We start from the raw sequence: 18,536 nt of genomic DNA on the forward strand, positions 1-18,536 counted from the left end.
TTTAGGCTGAGCTAGTCTCTTTATCTTTGGGAAACATTTCATTGTTTTTTCTATTTTATGTTGAAGTTACAGATTATGAATATAACGCTGCCATTTTATAATACTGCAATTATCTTATCTCCTAAAAAGTGTTCATCCATGGGAGACATTAACGTCTGGCAAGTTTATAAGAAATTGATTGAAGATTGTGTTACTAGGGTTACGGTTTCTTTAGTTTATGTTCTGTTTTTATTTCAACTTTTTAGCCCATATAAAATAAGGCCTACATAACTCACAATATAGTCTAAACCGTTAATTGCCCACATAAAGCATAGAACCTTCTGCCCTCAGTTGCTATGCTCCAATGCTAACGAACATCTTATCCAATCCTCAATCTTTTTGAAACATTTAATATGCTGTCTTAGCTTATTTTTAGGTTGTAGCTACAGATTGTGAATATAAGGCTGCTATTTTATAATGCTGCAATGAAGTGTTCTTGGAATACAATAAAGTGAGTTTTATCATTAAGGAGTACCGTACTTTTCGGACTATAAGCCGCGACTTTTTCCCCCTTTTTTTTTTGTACAGCTAACGGCCACTAGGGAACCTCCTAAATCTATGGATTTTACAGGTAAAATTAATCACCTTTAACTCTATGGGCTCTATGACCGGTCCGCCACTGCCACCTTTAAGCGGCGGGCTCCAGCAGGAAAAGCTGGAGGCCGGAAAAGAGTGAGACAGGTAGCGCGCCAAAGTAAAAGTGGAACCGAGAGACAGAACGAGAGCAAGACAGACGGACAATTTAGCTGCTGCCGCTTATATGCAGGTGCGCTTTATAGTCCGAAAAGTACGGTACTGATGTTTTCTTTAGTACTCTGATAAAGTTCAGTGACAAATCTATTTTAATGTTCCTATTGTATTTATTATTTTGTTTTGCTCCACAGGATATGTATTTCAAATACATCTGGAACAACTTCCTCCACATTCAAGTGGAGATCTGTACAGCCATGATTCTGGCTATGCCCCCCGCCCCCACCGAGACCCAGCCAGACACAGAGCAGGACACTGCAAGGGAGAGCATCCTCATCAAACACGTAAGATTGGAACAATTTCATCAAATAAAATAACGTTGATTATATTGTTGTACTGAAAGACACAAGTCACTATGAACTACTACATTGTGGCCACGCTGAATTGTTTGTAGTAGAACCTTTATTTAGCCAGGAAAATCAATTAAGAACAAATTGTTATTTTCAATGATGACCTGAAGGGAGGCGAAAGGCTTCCCGAGGGGACGGGGTTGGGAGGAAGGAAATAAAAAGACAGACTCCGGGCACTACAGAACCCAGGAGACAACACCATGACACAGAGCAGGGCATAGCTGTTCAACATATAACGTCTCTAAAACAATACTGCTGGGGTTCAATCAGTCATTCAAGTGATATAGAACATTCATCCATTCATTCATGTATTTACTTTGTTTGTGTTTTTCTTCCACCAGCTGTTTCAAAAGTGCCAGTTTATACAGAGAATTGTAGAAGCCTGGAGCTCCAACGAGAAAGATCAGTGAGTATTCTGCTCTGTGAAAACACGAGTCACTCTGTCAGAGTTTAACAATGCCTTATTCATTTGCTGCAGTCGAAAAGAATACACCATGATCCCTACTATGGTTCTATTAGTGTGTGTATACACAAGGTTGGGAGGGTTACTTTGTAAATGTAATCAGTTACTGATTACTGAATACATGGCTCTGAAAGTAATCCAGTTACAGTTACGTGTCTTAAAACACGTAATCAGATTACTTTTAGATTACTTTTGGATTACTTTCTTTTTTCAGATGGTATGTTTTGGTGTAGGCCTACAGGAGACACAAAAAGCAAAAGGAAACTGAATGTGTTTTTACTGTTTTAATGGCTTATCAAGAGCACAACTGAAACATCACATCTGAAACGATGTAACAACATAATACACGTTCTGGGGATGCAGCTTGGGATGTGAGGAGTGAGAGGGACACGGCAATGAATGAATTAAAATGTCAAACTCGGACTTCATTTTAAGGACATTTTTATCCAGGGGTGTAGAGCTACAGTTTAAGCACCGGATTGGCAAAACAGGAGAGTGTGTGCACCAGTCTGCCTTGATCTATGAATTCATGTCTGTGACTCTCACAGTATCTGCTGCCCACAGCTGTTTTATAGAAGGAACACCTCCTTCACTTCATGACATCTCTGCAGCGCCAGGAGGCAGCGGGAGGGTTAACTCCGCCTCTGAGAAGAGGAGCGCGCAGTGCCTTTCACGCACCGCCTTCTCTGTGTTTACCTGTGCGATGTGTTTTGACCACACACACCTCTACAAACACGCACACGATTTCAACGCAGACTTCTGTTCCTCCATGTTTCGTTGTTATTGTTTCACTGAGCGAGCGGACCCGCACATTTTTTTCAAACGCTCCCCTTTTTGGTCCATCTGCGCGGTTTTGTGCGCTGTGATGATTCGGCTGTACCTTTAGTAATGAATATTAAATGTTGTGAGGAAATCTTTCCACCAACAATTCCAATAAGTAATCCAAAATGTATTCACTTCAGGTTTACGAAAGTAACTAATCAGATTACTCAAATGTAACACGAGCTGAATACAGTTACTTGATTTTTGTATTCTGCTTACGTAACGCCGTTACATGTATTCCGTTACAACCCGACCGTGTGTATATATTATATACAGTGGTCAGACTAATGACTCGTAATGATATGTCCTCATATCTGGTGTGTTCATTGGTGTTATAGGGCAGAAGGTGGTCGTCGACGAGGATACATGGGCCACCTCACCAGAATAGCCAACTCTATAGTTCATAACTGTGACAAAGGCCCCAACGGTCCACAGATACAACAGCTCATCTCTGGTAAGGACTTGTTATCCATCTCCTCATGTCGCATTACTTAGCTCTCTGTTCATCTCACTTTCCTTTATGTAATTACATCTGGAATGGACCTCAAGGCACCATTCTTTAACATTTCTGTTAAATATACAGTATATGAAGATGCAGTGTATATATATATATATATATAAACTGTGTGTGTGTCAGAGCTGCCAGCAGAAGACCGAGACAAATGGGAGGCCTTTATTTCTGGGCAGCTGTCTGACACAAACAAGAGAAACACTGTGGACCTGGTGAGTAGCTACGGGAACATCATCACTGATGTCAAGCTCTAATGTTTACTAAACCACATGTTAGTTGTACAATGCAGTTATTTAGACAATTAACCAGTTGTTATTGTGTTGTCTCTGTGCTCCAGTGCATTGGATATGAAATCAAATAGTAACTGAATAATTAAATTCTTATTTTTCCAGATCAGTTTTTGAGCTTAATTTTATACAATTTTAGATATTCATAAAGATTTAGACCAGGGTGCACTGCGCCAGAGCACATGCACAAGTCTAGATGGATTAATTTGATTACACAGCTCTGCCTGATCAGTAGTATGGAATGCCCGTTGATGCGGTCAATATATCTTTCTTCTTTTCTTGCTTACATCTTTTCTTTAGGTGAATACACACCACATCCATTCTTCCAGTGATGATGAGGTGGACTTTAAAGACAGCGGCTTTCACCAGGACTCTTCTCTACAACAAGTAAGATCTACACACACACACACACACACACACACACACACACACACACACACACACACACACACACACACACACACACACACACACACACACACACACACACACACACACACACACACACACAGCAGGCCCATAGCCACACACATCGAATTTATCTACCAATAGATGTAAGTCGCCGTCTTTAACAGAAGCTCTGTTGATTCGAGGTAAATCCTTTAAGCATATTCTCTGAACAGCATTAGGAAAGGTGCCGTACAAATCCCATGTATTATTATTATTAACAGTTCTGATAGGACACCATGGCGTTTAAACCAGTGTGCATAGAAAGGGAAACAGTTATCAGCTTTCCCTAAATGACAAAGTGCTAATGAATCATGATTACATCAAGTGAGACGTCTTACACTGGCTACTTGTGTAACTTGTAATCTCTGTAAAGAAAGCATATTATGCAACATGGGTTGAGTGATTCAACTCAAAAAATCTGGCTTCTAATACAATCCAAATATTTATTTGTGTTATTGAACAAAACTAACTAATTTAACAAAAACTAGAATGATAGGAATCCTTGTCTCTGGTTTCTTGTTGAGGTGTTTTGGGACTTCTGCAGATCTTCAGACATTGAAGTGTCTACACCTCATGCTCGATAACACTAAATGCACATCCCCTATTCCCTACCAGAACATGTCAATCTAATTCAAGCTAAATGTCCTTTTAAATTCAAATATGTTGTGACTATGGGTCTTGCAAAATATACTGCTAACTACTAATGTTATTTAGGAAATTTGACTTCAATTAATATTCTCTGATGTGTTTTAAATGAATCTTAAAGCATTTTGCCATCTGACTATAAATGCATGTTTGTGCTTTTTTTTAGCCATTAACGTGTCTAGTGTACTTGTTAAACATTCTTTTGTTTCTACATCTTAGTATGTGCATTTGCTATGTTCTGTACTGTAAGTAATGACCAGCTGTGTGTAGAGCCAAGACTATATCATTATCGTTGGTCCTGGGTTTTGCCAGGCCTTTTCTGATTATCAGATGCAACAAATGACGTCCAATTTTATTGAGCAGTTCGGCTTCAATGACGAAGAGTTTGCTGATCAGGACGATGTTGTGGAGTGAGTACTCATCCTGCATGACTGAACGGCTGTCTTCATATTACTGTGTAACAATCAGGGGGCAGGGCACATAACAACGGTGGTGGTGGGGGTTTCATTCCATAATGTCACATTAATATGCTCTTCACTTTATTTGATCTGCCTGATTGTTATGACATGAGCTTTCTCTTTGACTCCTGTTCAAGGTTCACGTTGACATCAAACAAAGTAATGCCACTTGCCGTTCAGCAACATTCTGATTGGAGCAAAAATAACCTCGACAGTAACAAATGTCCCAATACAAAGAACAGCTACTGCCATTACCTCTTTACAAAGGCTGCCATAATAAATAGATGATATATGGCTTGAAAAGAAGAAACTCTTACATTCAGCTTTATGTTTTTCTGTGCTCTCCCTTTCTATATTTCTTTGGGCAAACTGGTTGTGGGGGTGACATCTTCTGCAGCTGTTGGGAGATGGCTGTTAGTCGATTATTGAGTTCAAATGTTTGCTTCATTTGAAACAGTTTGTGATTTGAAGTAGAGCTTTTCTACATGGATGTTTGGATTAGCATAATCAGGCTAGGTAGGTGGGGGGGGCGAAACGAGTCCACCAATACAAACGTTCAGCACAATCCTTTCCTCAAGTCCTCACAATCATTCTTCTACCTTTTTTAAATAGGTTTACAAGAGAGCATCTAAAAAAAAAATAGATGGCACATTTTCATTTTGTTGTTGTTACACGTGGATCTCCATGGATCCAAGCATGCATTTCTAAATATGGAAGGTCTGGAGGTTTAATGCTGTTTAAAAGACTTCCATCAATAGTCATTACTCGTTCAACATTAAACTGGTAACATTGAACACAGCAGCATTTCCTGTCAGTTCTCTATACTTCTATTTCATATAAGAATGACATGACTGTAAATACTGTGAGGGTGAAGAGTGTTATGTGCTGCACTGTTGTATTGGTGTCTTCTAGCAGGGGCTCAGGGTCTGGGGTTCCTTCCATCTGTTCAGGCGAAATGCCGGGAAGGTATCGACCTGGCATTTCAAGGTCAACTTCAGGTCAAAGGCCTAAACTCATTGGACACTGACTGTGCTTTAAATCAAACTTGCCAGTTATCTTTAATGCACGATGGACAGTAAAGCGTGTATGAGACGATTAACTTAGGATACTATTATAGTCCCTCCTATATGTGCCATATGAACAGCGGGGAAGAGTAATAAGGTGATGAGATTGAGGAATTCCTGTGTGCTTTGTAGGCTGGTATAGGATGAGGAGTATGGAGATTGTTGGGTTCATGTGAGGGTTGGACTTAATGTATATCTAATGTGACTCAGTCTTCATCGCCTATGTTAGTTCATTGCAGTCTCATTGGCCTGATGGAGTTGACTCTATCTAACATGGCATCCTACATTTTAACTGCTTAGTATGCTTTATGAAGCAGGACTTTTCTGATGAGGAGGTCCATGTAATGCTTTCCGTCACTGAGGTAGTCTCTCAATGTTTTAAGCCTTGCTCAGCACAAAATCTGCACGCATAGGGAAACTGCTAGTCAAATATGAAGAGAAATATACTGTACCTTGCCGCCTTGTTAATTCAGAAATAGTTCCATCGAGTAACTCCTCTTAAACCCATAATATAGAGTCTCAGGAACTGCCTTCAAAACCTACGTTTGATTTCTTTGTTCATGTGTGATGTGATTACATTGCAATTCCACAAGAAAATGGTGTGCGTCCTGATCAAACTCCAGTTCTAGATCCCACTGACAATGAGGCTCGAACTTGTGTAGAGCTTATGTTTATGTGTTAAAACATTTTTACATCAACGAATGAGGGCTTCTCCATAAATGTTCTTAATTAGATCCAGGATAACGACATTGCAGGATACAACACTTAGTTAAAGTTATGTAAAAAATACTGACCAGGATGAACACCAAAAAGTCTCAATTCTTTCTTTCAAAGAGAACAAATTGTCAGCAAGATAATGTATAATGAGAATCTTTGTTATAATCTATATCCACCTTTTAGTAAGTATGACAGGATGTTGGAAGGTGTATCATTCACCGTTGAGAGCTGCGTTAGAAGTGTCCCTCTGTTTCCAGGTGTTGTGCTAAGCTTTGAGCGGCTACGTTTCTTATCAGATGAAGATGATAATTTACTAATATGTTGGACTTCCCTTCAAATAATAGCCTTTTTGGATACAGACTTGCCATTTGGGAAACATTGCCATCGACTAAGCAATGTCAAAAATGGCTTTACTGGAAAAAACCAAAAAAACCATCGCCTGTTTATAACTATTTTCTTTTCTTTGACCAGTTTACAAAAAACATTCATGAAAGTGGCTATGAGAAGCGCAGTGTATATGTTCCTATGATCATGAAGGGTTAAAGCTGTGTGCCACTGCCTTTGTGTTGCCATATATGTGGATGCCTAACGACCCTAACTAAACTAAACTCTGTTCTCTTTAACATTGCAGTATTCCGTTTGATAGAATATCAGACATCAATTTTTCACTGAATACAAATGAAAGTGTAAGTACTTTGATTATTAATCTTGAATTCATACGTAGTCAATCACTGAGGAGATCATAACATGATATTGGAACAAATGAAAATGTGTTATATTATCATATGGCATGTTTTTTTTTATCTCAATGTTAACATTAATTTAGAAGCAGATGCCACAAAGCGACGTGATGCAAAGTGAAATTCTTAACGAATAAAATATAAGGATTCGTTTTAAAACTAAAATTGCCATAGCCTGTATTTGAACCAAGAGCGAAGCATAGGCTGATTCTATCAAAAGCTCGACCACTGATGCGAGACCTAAGCTTATATGCCAGAAGTTATTTCCATAGATTTTCCACATAAATGCTTCTCGGCTGAGTGACTTCTGTTCTGCGGGGTCCAGCCCTAGTTTGTGAACTTTTGATATGACATATTGTTTCTAAATATATCGCCCCTGTGTGTTTTCCCCAGGCAAATATAGCTTTGTTTGAGGCACGCTGTAAGGAGAAAATCCAGCAGTTTGAAGACGCTGGTTCAGACGAGGAGGATATCTGGGATGAAAAAGATGTCACCTTTGCACCAGAGGCACAGAGACGCCCCAGGTCAGCAACGCACTCACACACAGGATGTCTCTTTGTAATGTCGTACATAATAAACGTTGATACATTTTAACACCTTCAGATCATTCTTCTACTAAAATGACAATTCATATATTTTTTTTAACTGTACCTGGAATATTAACATTATTCATTAGTCATTGGCTAATTCAGCTTTTCTTCTAATCAATCAGCCGTTATGATCATTGAGAGATGCCAACGACCGTTCACTGTATGTGCCTCGTTTAACCCTAATGGTGCGTTCACACGTGATTACATGTCAAGTCAATGCAAAGACGCAGATGGGTGCGAATTCGATTGAAGAAAAAAATGTAATTGTCGCGGCCCCGCGAGAGTAAAATGTTTTCAACTCGAGCGTCAACTTCGCGTGACGCATTCTCGCGTTAGCCAATCAGCGGTGAGGATCTCAGCCTGACGTTGAATCAGAAAACCCAGCCATTAGCTGTTAGCACACAGAGCTCACAGCTCCTAATATCTGTTCAGAAACTTGAGGAAAGTGATACATGTACAAACCACAGTCCCTCGTGAAGATGATTGTCCATTAAAAATAACTCCTGCTCCGTCTGTCTGTCTCAGGAGCTCGGGCAGCACGGACAGCGAGGAAAGTACAGACTCGGAGGAGGAGGATGTGAAGAGAGATCCGTTCGAAGCTGCCAACCTCAGCACCGACGACAGAATGGAAGTCGACACAGGTTGGTAAACACAACACTACTACACAACAACCCTAATAGCATATCAATAACTATAAAGAACCCAAAATGTTACCTTGATGTAGATTTCAGTTAAGGGTTTTGCACACAGTGCTGATGATGCGGGTTATGGAAAGGCTATATGCTGCATATCAATGCAAGAAGAACTAGTGCTGGGGTTAATACTACACATTTTCAGACTTATATTTATATTATTATATTATAAATTACATTTTATAGGGCCAGTGTGGACGGCCAACTTTGATGACATCCCCATGGACACAGGTACATCCACTGCTCCAGCCACCAGCCCTAACAACCCTGCTGCCTCCTCTCCTTTGGCCTCCCCCTCCTCTTCCACAGAAGACCTCCCTGAGACCTCATGGAGCTCCCCCCCTCCCGCCACATCCAACGCTGAAACAGGCTGGGCCGATTTCTCCAACTTCACCCCCGTCAGGTAGGAAGTTCACACAGATCTGCAGCGCTTCAGGAGAACGGCGCATCGCTTTGGCGGTGATCGTCTTTGCACCTGAAAGAGTGACTCGTAAATAAAACATCCTCTCTTGCAGCCCCAAAGACCCTCTGAGGTGCAACTCTCCTGTTGCTATGGAAACCAGCCTAGAGACAATGGACCCTCTGGGAGTCAATGCACCCACACAGTCTGAAGGTGAGATGTGTGCAGGAATTAGTTCTTTACCTGAATATGAGTTAGCATTTTAGCACTTCTGGGCTCCCTTATCTCAAAGTTAAGGTTTTATTATTAGGTTTTTGATTACATGCCCTAATTATGGTCTATGGTGCGTACATGCTTACAATATTTTTATATTTAGTTTACAACATAAAATACTCATTGATGGAGCCATATACAGACTTATATTATTTAATAGTTATCCATTTATTTTCAAAGTAAATGGATAATCGTTTTTAATAATCGTGATATCAATTATTGACCCAAATAATCGAGATTATGATTTTTGCCATAATCGAGCAGCCCTACTTGTATATAGTGGCATCAATAAAATATATTGAACAAAAATAACTTTAGCTTGGGCCTTATTAAACCCATGCGTAATATTGACTAACAAGGGTCGCAATCACGTTTTGGTTTATTTTTGGAGGACTGAATACCTCCTGTAGGTTGTTGAGTGTTAAGATCTGACATCTATTCTTTTCTCTCCTAACCCGCCAGATTATGATGGCTGGTTGGGTAACAATGAGGCCTCCCCCTCCTCCAACTCACCTAAGCATTGTGGGAAATCTAAAGCAGAAGAGGAAACGGCCTCCTGTGAGCAGCGCAGCATCACAGAGACGGTCATCAACGGCTCCATGAAGGAAACGGTCAGCCTCACTGTGGACGCCAAGACTGAGACCGCCGTCTTCAAGAGGTTTGCCACACACACACACACACACACACACACCACACACCACACACACACACACACCACACACCACACAACACACACACACACACACACACACACACACACACACACACACACACACACACACACACACACACACACACACACACACACACACACACACACACACACACACACACACACAGCTCTCTGTGCTAGCTGGCCCCAGGCCACCAAAACACCACATCTAATGGTTGTTTTTAAAATAGGTAACTTGCATTTGAATCATCTTTTCACTTCTGCTGTTGGTGTGCTGCAAGTATTTAGTTTGCTCGTGTAGACACAATCACCAACGTGACAGTGGAGTGACTTTGTGCCAGATAGAGAAGCTGTTTAAAAGAAAGAATTCTCAGTATCATAATTGCCAATATCAACCATAATACTCTTGTTCTTCCACTTTTTTAAATCAACATCCAACAAGTTTGTTTTCTTCCTTCTGCCTGTGCTCTCAAAACTAAAAATGCAACACAAAAAGTTTCTAGGTCATAATTGGATAGATTAAAAAGCTAAGCTTGAGCTGGGCTGAAATAGGGCCCTCAGACTAATTCAGCGTTCTTACATACTGAGCTCATTCTTTCACTGGCTAATAATATATGTTGGTTATAGCTCACATAACGGAATGGAAAGTAATGCTCTACAGTTAATATATGTTTTGCCCTTGAAATTATATTCTACAATATTATGAGTACCTTCTTCAGAATGTAGGGCTAAATACTAGGAGCATAACTGTAAACAGAAGTCCTGGTTTGGTCCATACCGGGTTTAGCAGTCAAGGTCTGTTGTAAGTTTGGTATATGGGAAGAAACGTTTATATTCAAACAGAGAATACTGCAAGTGTGAAACGCAGAGAAAATCCTACGGCTGGTGACTAAGGCTTTATTTTCCCACTGGCAACATTGGAAAAAAAGAACATTTCCATTTCCAACACTTTATTACACTAAACACTCACAAAAACCACCCGTCACAAAAGAGATTCATACCGAAAAGCATTTCTTATATTATGAAACGGACAATACTACATCATATACAAAAGGCCCCCTGAACGTAGCCCCCTGAACGTAGCCCCCTGAACGTAGCCCCCTGAACGTAGCCCCCTGAACGTAGCCCCCTGAACGCTTTTCCTGTGTAAAGAAATCTCCACCATGTTCAGCTTAAAGATGAAATGGGTTCTTCTTTGCTTCATCCTTCCAAGTTGCATCAATCCTACTGACAAAAAAAGAAACCACAAGCAAAACAATAAGGAGTAGTGTTTCAATTAGTTTACCCTTTGCAATTTTTAAACGATAATAACAATTTAAAAAAGTATGTTTTGTGCTGTATTAAGACGTGAACATGGAGCTCAGAACAGCCACCATCAAACCATGCTAGTCTTTCTCTGTTGATATTGTAGCGGTTATATCATGAGCGGACACGATGGGTTTAATTTGTCCCCGCTGTGGTGTGACTCACACGGAAAGCCTGTTGTGCTAACCTGAGCTAATTATGCTAGCGACATTCCACTAAAAGTGTTTAGGGCACAAGTTTTACTTTGAGCTTTAGTTCCCCATCACTTGCGCTTTTTGTTGCAGGACAAGTTTGAACAATATTTTCTTTCCAGAAAAAATTCAAATGAAATCCGCAGTAATTGACCTCTTACATCCTCCTCTGTCCTGTTTCATCTCTCTCTCTCTCACACACACACACACACACACACACACACACACACACACACACACACACACACACACACACACACACACACACACACACACACACACAGTCCTCTGTCTTCTGTCGATGCTGCATTATATTGTCTATCTGTCTGAGTAAATAACAACTGTCTGATGAACTGAGCGACACTTACAACCTGAGCTTCCCCTCTCTCTCTCTTGCTGTGCGTTGTGGGTGTGGTCTTCTTCAGAGTTTTGAAATCTTATCGGTATGTACAGCCAATCAGAGATCAGCCTGCAGCCGTGATGTAGTCTTGTTGTCACGTCAACCACCAACTTTTCTTTCCCAATTTTGATCTTCTTCTTTGGTTTCAGCTCCTTGTTTGTTTGTCATTATCTCCATTCTGCATGCGTTTCTACCCAAGGTGTCGTCTCAGTGTTTTACGTTACGGGTTGCCTCCTCATGTGCTTTGGGTCATCGGTCTTAAGATGGCGAGTCAAGACTCAAACGGGCAATTTGAATGTGTAACTAAGTCCACGACGCACTAAACTCACAATACAGTTTACTCGGAACAGAACACTATACACACAGCAAGCATTACATCATAAAAAAAGCAAAATATTCCTACAACAATTATTTATATTTGTTTATATACTTATATTTTAAGTAGGAAGGCATTTTTACTTGTACTAATTTGAATTAAATACAAAAATGTAATGTGCACGGAACATGTTGTTTCATTAAATGCAATCGGTGTTTAATAATGTATCTTATCGATAGCCTTCTTTTATAGGTTAATGTCATTTTAGTTGCACACATTTTCAAAAAGAAACTGGGATGGAGAACCTGAATAACCACACTATATAATCCTGTTATTACTTAAACATCCAAAGTCTGACGTTGAGTATAGGCATCAAAATACCAAAAGTAATATTACTCGTAATACAGATTGGCCCATTTCAGAATAATGTACAATATGTAATTTAGTATGTGTTTAATCACAGCTGGTGAAGGTGCAGCTAGTCTGAATGACTTTGTAGACTGCAGGGTAGCTGGTGAAGGTGCAGCTAGTCTGAATGACTTTGTAGACTGCAGGGTAGCTGGTGAATTTACTCCAGGTGGAACTACAGTCTGATTCAACACTTAATTAAATTTCAAATCATTACTCTTAAGTCTGCAAAGTAACTTAAGGTATTACATCAATAAAGTGGAGTCAAAGTATGTAATTGACCTCTGAATTGTAGTGGGGGTGCAGTACTACAAAGTAGTAAAACTTCCTGAAGTAAATGTGCTTAGTTACTTTACATAACTCTATGAATGAAAAAGAAAAGATGGTATTGCGCTGGAAAATGTAAAGATAACCAGAGCCATTGAATTGGGAACATATTGTCATTAGCAGCATGACCACTTGGTTTGTTTTTATATGAACACATGCTCATCAAGGATGTGGCGCCTAAAGTATAAGAATATAAATGGATGTCTCTGTGCGTTGATTGAGGCCTCATCAAGATGATTGGTGGTTCTCCGAGACGAAGCAAGACTGACGGCTGTCCATTCTGGTCCAATCAGAGTCCAAATGAGTTTGTAGGCATGCCTACTGTTTCCTGGCTCTGTAACTAAACGATAAACAGAGTTTTGTCGCAAAACAATCCAAACTTTCTCCATTTGCTGTACATTTTGAAGCTTTTCCCACATACTATTCACACTTCCTCATTTCAACACGTCCATCCTTTTTGTTTTAGTGCGCTCTGTCAGTCAGTTGAGCATGCATCACTGTTCACGTCTCACTCTGTTCTGTGTGTTTCTGTGGCAAGGTGGGTGCTTTGATTCCCCTCACATGGTGTTGATGTTCATCGTGTGTTTGTGTGTGTCTGTGTGTTCCAGTGATGAAGAGAAGAGTGCTTCTCCAGAGAAATACTCAGTTGGGGAGTGTGTGGATTCGGAGAGAACGGGCGTCAACAGCTCAGCCGCAGCCAGCTGTCCCAAAACAGGGTCAGAACCAACACTCCATGTTCAGAACCAACACTACATGTTCACTAAACATGAGTTCTCAGTGTATTCCCTGTAACTGTATCCATCGTGTTCACACCCTAATTCAGCTAGCAGCATTGTTCAGTCCATTTTAAAACACGGTTGGAAATCAAATAGAAGCACAAAGTAGAACAATTCATTGGGAAGTGCAATATTGTAGGAAAGCACGTAGTAGGTAGAAAAGCAAAAAGTGCTTAAATGGTAAGTTATTTTATGTACTTGTGATCATTGATCTGCTTCAGTTTTTGTTAGTGAAATGATTCATAGATTATGAACAACACATTGTAAAAGTCCAAAGTCCACACATAAGTACACGGGCTTTGTCCACAGAAACAGACACGGCACCGACAGCAGAGTTGGCCATCACAATGAAAAAATAAAAAATGGCATCATTTAGTAAAAGGCCTGTAATTAGTTGTTTTGTAGATCCTGTGACATTCAAGCGGGCACGTTCTATATTAAGAGTTTAAGAGCATCTTGTTTTAATAAATCTATTTGGACTGCTTTTGATATGTTCTATCACTAGGTATATGACTGGACTAAAATCATGTTATATGATTCTTAACTTTTCTCTCTCCTCCTGTGTTCCCTGTACGCAGTGAGAAGCTACCCAATGGTCCTCTGGAGGAAATGTCGGCCAGCGAGGAGGCCAAGTAAGTCTGACTGCTTTCTACCGTCTGTACCATTCGAACAAGGAACCATTCAAAAGTACTTGCAAGGATTCATTTATAAACAAGATGTAAATCATGATTCAACTTTAAATCATAATGCATTAGTGTTGCACGGTGTACCGATACTTGAAAGGTACCGCGATACCCTGCCGTTAAAAACGGTACGATTCCGCCGTTTCATTAGTATCGGTACTTTAAGAATGACGGGAAAAGTACTCCGGTGAGAAAGCGCTGTTTTAATCCCTCCCCTCTCTCGTGCACGCGGCCACGCGCTAGCTGCCAGAGCATGTGAGAAAGCGAGAAGCATGGCTGCAAGTGGGAGTGCAACTGCCGCTGCGCCTTGGCTTGTTGACAAAAAAGACGCCAGAAGCGAAATTTGGAAGTATTTGAGCGATATCTCTGAGAGTGAGGACAAGCCTACGGACACCACGAGGCCTGTCTGTGAGACATGTTTTAGATCCCTGCAAACCAAGGGAGCCAACACATCAGACTTGGCTAAGCACCCGCCGACCGGCATCCAGAGCTGTTTAAAGAATGTAAAGACAGACAGGTTAGCGAGTGTGATAGATAACATAATTACATCATGCTCAAGCCATGCCCTCAAATCTAAGTCAAACCAGTGTAATTTATTTTGTGACAAACGAACGTTTTAGTAGTTTGACGAAGCAATTAATGGCAATGAGGGTGTAACGGTTCACAGAAGTCACGGTTCGGTTCGTACCTCGGTTTGGGGGTCGCGGTTCGGTATGGTTTCGGTACAAGGAAAAGTAAAAAAAAGTCCCAAATGCATTTTTTTTTTTGCTGTTATTTATTTTTAACAGTCGTACAAGTTTTGCTATGAAAATAAGGAACTCTACCATTTGGAATCATTAACTGTATTACACCGTTAAAAACAACCCACAAACAGTAACACACACACTCAGATGGCCATGTTATCTATAATGGCTGATGTCAAACTAAAAGGTTAAATAAGCTGAACAACTAAAAAGAATGTCTTGAAAATATTAAAATAAATAATAAGAAAGTGTTTCAATCACAATCAATAAAAGGCAATACAGAACTGTATAACATCTCCTGATGTCAACATATAAAATAAATACAATGATAAATATAAAACTAAATAAAATCTGTACCTTTAGGAGCAATGTCTAACATGTGTAATTAACTTGTGAGTGTGTGAGGCCATTACGCCTAAATAAAGGTACTCAAGCTTTACTCTATTTTCAAGTTGTTCTTCAGAAAGATGAGTTAGTCTACGTTGTCAGCAGTGAGGGCAGATCTGTTGGCGGTAACTATGTCACCTGCCGTCGAGAAAGCCCTCTCGCTGGGGACTGAGACTGACTCGGATGTGATTGAGCATTTTTGACGTGTTACCACTAGCATACCGCACCGCTGTCGAACAACGCCGACACACCGTCCTCGTCCGATCCACAACTCGCACCCCATCATTGTTGTGGTCCACAGGGAACCCGACATGTTCCCACACAGCTGATTTAAAAGAAGCAGGTGGGTCTTCTAGCTGTGTGTTGTGTGTATTCGCCGTAGCAACTAACTTTTCTTCTTCATGTATTGTTCGTTTTGTTGTGTTTTGTTCTTGTTCTTCATTTGTTATTTACGGGCGGCTGGCTTTTATGCGCAATACCGCCCCCTGGATTATATATAGTGTAATACTTCCCTGAGTGACAGACTTTTATCCCACTCGTAAAAAAGGCGCATTCGCCGTGTGACTGCATGTGCCGAACCGTGACGGTACGGGACGAATACGGATACCGTTGCACCCCTAAATGGCAATGATAACTGTCTAATATGGCTAACTTAACAATGTTGCTAACATCTGCAATATACATTTTGTCAATAATTATTTATATTACATGTTAATTAAATATAAAGTTAACTATCCAAAAAATCACAAACTCAAGTATAAAGAAGAGACCATGTTGTAAGAAAACACTTAACAGATAAACTACATTTGTATTGATCATGAAAATAATAAAAGAAAAGAATCGGAATCGCAATTCTTGACTTGTTATCGGTATCCAAACCAAAACGTTGGTATCTTGACAACACTATGATGCATCATACTTTATAACTAGCTTAAAATACAAAATGTAAACCTCTTTTTCAACGTGTGTTACATTTTACATGTTGATCCTTTGAACCAGGGGTGGGGAACCCTTTTCCTCTAAAGGGCTATTTCAAGTTTTACAACATCCTCAGAGGGCCGTACCAATGATTGAACTAACTCTGCTAAAAAAAATAAAAAATCACATCTCATTGATTTTGCCTTTCTTTCATGCTGTGCAAAGAAAAAGCAACCTCTTAGGTATCTTTCTGTTTTCACTGTTTTTATGTTATGCCTTTGGAGAGTGTGTAAAAGGCGTAAGGACCAAAATGCAGACACTCATAGCAGGTACCTTGAATTCCAGGAATTGAATGAGAACTTAAATGCAACAAACTGAGGAACACTGGATACTAAACTGCACGATGAGTGAACACAACAAACTAACACAGCAGAACCAGGTGAACATCACAGACGAATCTGACATAAAGTGAAGTGTTTGCCAGTTCAAAACACTGCCATAAAAATCAGATCAGAGCACAGTTGGCTCATAGGGAGAGGAGAGGAGAGGGGGGGGGGCAGGAGCTCCAACAAGGTGTGTAGGACAGACATATACTATACAGAGATGCTGTGAGAAACCAATGTGAGTTTGGAACAACAATGTAAATCTATTCTAGTAGACCTCAACAATGGAATTATGATCAGTAGAAATGGCCATGCCATGGGACCTTTAAAAACAAAACACTCATATCACATGTACATAAGTATTCACACCCTTTACTCAATACTTTGGTGAAGCACATTTGGCAGCACTTACAGCCTCAAGTCTTCTTGAGTATGATGCTACACGCTTGGCACACCTATCTTTGGGCAGTTTCTCCCATTGTTCTTTGCAGATCGTCTCAAGCTCCATCAGGTTGGATGGGGAGCGTCGGTGCACAGCCATTTCCAGAGATATTCAATCCAGTTCAAGTCTGGGCTCTGGCTGGGCCACTCAAGGACATTCACAGACTTGTCCCGAAGCCACTCCTTTGTTATCTTGGCGGTGTGCTTAGGGTTGTTGTCCAGTTGAAGGGTGAAGCTTCGCCCCAGTCTGAGGGCCAGAGCGCTGTGGAGCAGGTTTTCATCAAGGATCTCTCTGTACATTGCTGCATTGATCTTTCCCTTTGATCCTGACTGGTCTCCCAGTTCCTGCTGCTGAGAAACCTCCCACAGCATGAAGCTGCCACCACCATGCTTCACTGTAGGGATGGTGTTGGCCAGGTGATGAGCGGTGCCTGGGTTCCTCCAGACATGATGCTTGGCATTCAGTCCAAATGTGGTTTCACAGACTAGACCATTTGGTTTCTCATGGTCTGAGAGTCCTCTCGGAGCTCCATGGGGGCTTTCATGTGCCTTTTGCTGAGGAGTGGCTTCCTTCTGGCCTCTCTACCATAAAGGCCTGATTGGTGGAGTGCTGCACAGATGGTTGTCCTTCTGGAAGGTTCTCCCATCTCCACAGAGGAACACTAGAGCTCTGTCAGTGACCATCGGGTTCTCGGTCACCTCTCTGACTAAGGCCCTTCTCCCCCGATGCTCAGTTTGGTTTGGGCGGCCAGCTTTAGGAAGAGTCCTGGTGGTTTCAAAAATCTTCCATTTGCAAATGATGGAGACCACTGTGCTCGTTGGGACCTTCAATGCTGCAGACATGTCTCTGTATCCTTCCCCAGATCCTGTCTCTGAGGTCTACAGTCAATTCCCTGGACCTCATAACTAGGTTTGTGCTCTGATATGCACTGTCAGCTGTGGGACCTCATATAGACAGGTGTGTTCCTTTCCAAGTCATGTCCAATCGATTGAACTGACCACGGGTGGAGTCCAGTCAAGTTATAGAAACATCTCAAGGATGATCAGTGGAAACGGGATGCGCCTGAGCTCAGTTTTCAGTGTCAAAGCAAATGTTGTGAATACTTATGTACATGTGATATTTCATTTAATTATTTTTTAACACGTTTGCAAAAAATTATTTAAAAACGTTGTCATTATGGGGTATTGTGTGTGGAATGTTGAGAACAAAAATGAATTTAATCAATTTTGAAATAAGGCTATAACATACATTTGAACATGAACCTGAGCCTTGCTGTGCTGTTGTGCGGTTTTTTAAACGTTCCAATATTTGACCATTACCTTTACTTGCACAC

The 18,536-nt window shown here is 40.7% G+C and overlaps 1 protein-coding gene and 1 pseudogene across 6 annotated transcripts in view; one reads left to right on the top strand and one right to left on the bottom strand.

The window, feature by feature from the left end:
* ppp6r3 (protein phosphatase 6, regulatory subunit 3) overlaps nt 1–18,536 on the top strand; it is a 34,790-nt gene that overhangs the window by 14,120 nt on the left and 2,134 nt on the right. Inside the window, exons 11-25 of one of the 6 annotated variants that reach the window (XM_034084433.2) lie at nt 924–1,073; nt 1,481–1,545; nt 2,763–2,878; nt 3,062–3,147; nt 3,523–3,609; nt 4,630–4,727; nt 7,188–7,242; nt 7,690–7,820; nt 8,412–8,527; nt 8,765–8,981; nt 9,094–9,191; nt 9,714–9,909; nt 11,846–11,863; nt 13,480–13,587; nt 14,226–14,279. In XM_034084433.2, coding sequence (XP_033940324.1) covers nt 924–1,073; nt 1,481–1,545; nt 2,763–2,878; nt 3,062–3,147; nt 3,523–3,609; nt 4,630–4,727; nt 7,188–7,242; nt 7,690–7,820; nt 8,412–8,527; nt 8,765–8,981; nt 9,094–9,191; nt 9,714–9,909; nt 11,846–11,863; nt 13,480–13,587; nt 14,226–14,279 — 1,595 coding nt within the window. The remainder of the gene's footprint in view (nt 1–923; nt 1,074–1,480; nt 1,546–2,762; nt 2,879–3,061; nt 3,148–3,522; nt 3,610–4,629; nt 4,728–7,187; nt 7,243–7,689; nt 7,821–8,411; nt 8,528–8,764; nt 8,982–9,093; nt 9,192–9,713; nt 9,910–11,845; nt 11,864–13,479; nt 13,588–14,225; nt 14,280–18,536) is intronic. The other 5 variants (XM_034084436.2, XM_034084435.2, XM_034084437.2 and 2 more) reach the window with 5 other exon arrangements.
* Nucleotides 14,296–18,519, bottom strand: LOC139433930 (uncharacterized; annotated as a pseudogene).

Source organism: Pseudochaenichthys georgianus, chromosome 6, assembly GCF_902827115.2.
Source record: "Pseudochaenichthys georgianus chromosome 6, fPseGeo1.2, whole genome shotgun sequence".
Lineage (NCBI taxonomy): Eukaryota > Metazoa > Chordata > Actinopteri > Perciformes > Channichthyidae > Pseudochaenichthys > Pseudochaenichthys georgianus.